Source organism: Ichthyophthirius multifiliis (genome assembly GCF_000220395.1).
Source record: "Ichthyophthirius multifiliis unplaced genomic scaffold scaff_1120509251362, whole genome shotgun sequence".
Lineage (NCBI taxonomy): Eukaryota > Ciliophora > Oligohymenophorea > Hymenostomatida > Ichthyophthirius > Ichthyophthirius multifiliis.
In genome coordinates, this window is record NW_004085947.1 from 1,231 (window position 1) to 5,005 (window position 3,775).

Consider the following 3,775-nt stretch of genomic DNA (forward strand, 5'->3'; position numbering starts at 1 on the left):
TTAATAATAAAAAATAAAAATAAAATTAAAGGAAGAATAAATAAAAAAATTGAATAGCAAAAATTAAATCAATTTAATCAATGCTTTCTTTATTAAAAAATTAATTAAAAGGCAAAAACATTATGTATTTTACAGTAACATTAGTTTTTTTAATAGAATATATTATAATTTACATCATTTAAACTTTTGAACGAGAAATATACTATAAAGTATTATATTTGTTACCTTTTTTAAACTATTTATGTATTATATATATTTTAAGTTTCTTAATAAAATAAATAGAAAATTTAACTTTTTAAAAATTAATTCATTAAAACTTATACAAAAAAGCCATTTTATTTGATAGAAATATGAATATTAAATTACTTATTTAAAATAAAAAATATTTGAAAATACAATATAACTAAATGAAATATAAAATTAAATTAAATAAATTAAAATTTATTAAATATTTTAAATTATTGAAAATTAACATAAGATTTCTATTGATAAAAAATTAAATTAAAGCGAAAAAAAGAAAATTAAACAAATTCAGTAAAATCCATAGTAATCTATTTATTATTTAATAGAATAATAGTTTAATTAAAATAAGTAGCAACAAAATTAAAAAAATAAATAAATTTAATAAACTCATTGTTTATATGTAAACCATTTAAATAAAGATTATAAAGTTTTACTTTTTTAAATATATAAAAATAATGAGTTAATGCAATTAATAATTTTTAAAACTATTAGAAGGTCAGATTTAAATATGAAAGTTATTTAAGGATTTTAACATGAATTAATAACACCTTTAAATTGTTCTATTAATATGATTTAGTTAATGAAAGAACATTTACAAAGTAAAGATTTAACTTAAGAAATAAAATAATTTCTGAATCCAATTTTATATTCAAATAATATTTTATTAAGTGTTATTAATGATTTTATTGATTATCAACTTATCTAAAATTCAAAATTAAATTTAAACATAGAATAAATTGATTTAAATAAAATTTTACAATAAACTACACTTTTGATTTCAATCTAAGCCTAGTTAAAAAAAATATCCCTAAAAATGATTTTTAATTGCCCTAATTATAAATAAGAAATATAATTTTTAGAAGATGGTTAACTTTTATATGTAAAAAAACAATTCCAATATATTTAATAAGATTTAAATTCAAATGATTAAGAATTTTATATATATTCAGACTAAGGAAGAGTATAATAAATAATATTAAATTTACTTACAAATGCTCTTAAATATACAGAAAAAGGAGAAATAATACTAACTATAACAAAAATCTAAGAAAACCCAAAATTAATAAAGATAGAATGTTAAGATACTGGTAGAGGTATAGAAGAATATAAATTTAGTTCGATTTTTAATATGGATAACTAATTAAATATTCAAAGCAGATCTTTTAATAAATAAACAAATTTTGGAATGGGATTAACAGTAAGCAATCAAATAGCATGCGAATTATGTGTATATGAATAGTAAAACTAAGCAATAAAAGTAATATCTGAAGTTGGAAAAGGTTCCACATTTTATATGACATTAATCGATTTATAAGATAAAAATTATTAAAATAATATTTAAGTAATGTAATAAAATAATAATAATAACTAAAATATAAATAAAAACATTAATAACATTTAAATATAAGATTCTTAATTTTTATAAATAAGTAATGGTTCTTCAATAAAAATATAAATCCCTAAATAAACGCCTGAAAGTAATACTAAAATAGAGATTGAAAAAAATTATAAAATCAATAAACATATCTAAAATAATAATAAGCCCTATTTTTTAAATAATCTTCAAATAAATACTCAATTAAAGTAAAAGCCCGATTTTTAATAATTAAAAGCATAAAAAAGTATTTTATAAAATAAAAATAATTTGTAAATGAAGAGTACTTAAAACAGTAGCTAAAATTGTAATCATTCATAAATTTTAATTGTTGATGATAATTTATTTAATATTTTTGTTCTTAAAAAAACTCTTTAATAATATGGTTTTAATTCTAATAGTGCTTCTGATGGTTTAGAAGCCTTAAAAGCTGTAAAAAACAGAATTGAATGTAAAAATTGTTGTCCGTATTATAAAATGATTATTATGGATATATAAATGCCTGTAATGGATGGATACGAATCAACTTAAAAAATCATTGGCTTATTAAAAAAAAATGAAATACCTATTTAGAGTTGCCCAATTATTGGATTTTCTGCTTATAGTACTGAATAAGATAAATAAAGAGCTATTGAAAATGGGATGATTGATTATATTACTAAACCTTTAATACAAAAAGATTTAAACAAAATTTTAGAAAGATGGATATGAATAATAATTAATAATATTATAAATACATACATATATTAATAAAATTATAAAAAATATAATATATTTTATATTTTTTTTGATAAAAAATCTAATTTATTTATTTAAAAATCAAAATAATTTTATTTACTCTACATTTTATTTTTAAATAAATTAATTTTTTAATATTTATAAAATATAAAAATTAATTAATTATAATAATAATATTTTAAATTAATAATAATCTAACATTAATTAAAAAAAATGAAATAAAATGATAACTTTTTTCATATATAAGGCTAATAAATTAAAGCTAAAATAAATGAATAAATAAATTAGTAATTTTTTAAATTAGATTTAATTGACATTTAATAAAATGAAGATTAATTTTTAAACGAAATAAAATAATAAATAGAAACCATTAAAATTTTTACTGATTAATAATATTTCAAATATGAAAATACTAAAGAACAAGTTACTAATTATTATTTATGTAAATAATAAATAACAAATTTTAAAAGTTTTTATGAACAAATGAATGTTAAAACGAGTGAAGAATGCATTCAAAAACTTTATAACTTTCTTTATTTTTAAGACATTTTATTTAGAAAGATTGAGTAAATATCAAAAGTAAATCACCTAAAATGCGTAGAATTATTAAAAAAAGAAGGTTTGGAGAATGAATTCTCATGCCAAATTATAATGAATAAAAAAATGAAAATTTTTTTTGATAAATTTGGTGAAATCATTTAAGAAATTAACAAGGGAAATAAAAAAGATTTAATTGATATAAATTTTAATTAAGAAATTCAAGAATTAAATTAAAAAAAATAATTTTTAGATTTATAAATATCATATTTATAGTCTGAAATTAATAATTCTAAAGAATAATAAGAAAACCTTAATAATTAATTAAATTGCAAATGTATTGAAATTTCTTAAATTGAAAAAGATAATCAATATTTGAAATTACAAGTTTAATAATTAAAATAAGAGATTTCAAAAATTAATATAAATTTTGATTAAAAAGAAAAAGAAATAGAAAAAAATCATTTTATTTAAATTGAATAAATGGAAAAAGATATCACGGAAACAATAAAAAATTAAATTTAAGTAAAAGTTTAATAAATAACGCAATAAATGATGAATTAAGAATAAGAAATTAGATAATTAAAGTAATTATATAGATAATAAACGTTTTCTAATTGAAAAATATCTATATTCAAATAAATAATAAGTTATAAAAATCTTATTGAATAAATAAAATATAATTTATTATTTTTTAATAAATAAAAATTATTTTATAATATTATATTATTATTTTTTTGAAAATTATAAATAATTTAATTTTTAAATTAATTTATTTATTGTGAAAATTCAAAGCCTAATTTTATATTAAACAAAAAACGTTTTGATTATATTTATTAAGAACCCTCTCATGAAATTTTAATAATAATTTATTGACAAAAA

General features: G+C 15.3%; 1 protein-coding gene across 1 annotated transcript, besides 1 other annotated feature; it reads left to right on the plus strand. All coding sequences in view use genetic code 6, as the record gives it.

Annotated features, from left to right (window-relative positions):
• Positions 1–706: 706 nt before the first annotated feature.
• Positions 707–2,329, plus strand: IMG5_189320 (two component system histidine kinase, putative; the record flags this gene model as incomplete). Its single annotated transcript, XM_004026794.1, has 3 exons — positions 707–1,109; positions 1,194–1,590; positions 1,867–2,329. The coding sequence occupies 3 exons, from the start codon at positions 707–709 to the stop codon at positions 2,327–2,329; spliced, it is 1,263 nt and encodes a 420-aa protein (XP_004026843.1).
• Positions 2,330–2,394: a microsatellite.
• The last annotated feature ends 1,381 nt before the right edge of the window (positions 2,395–3,775 follow it).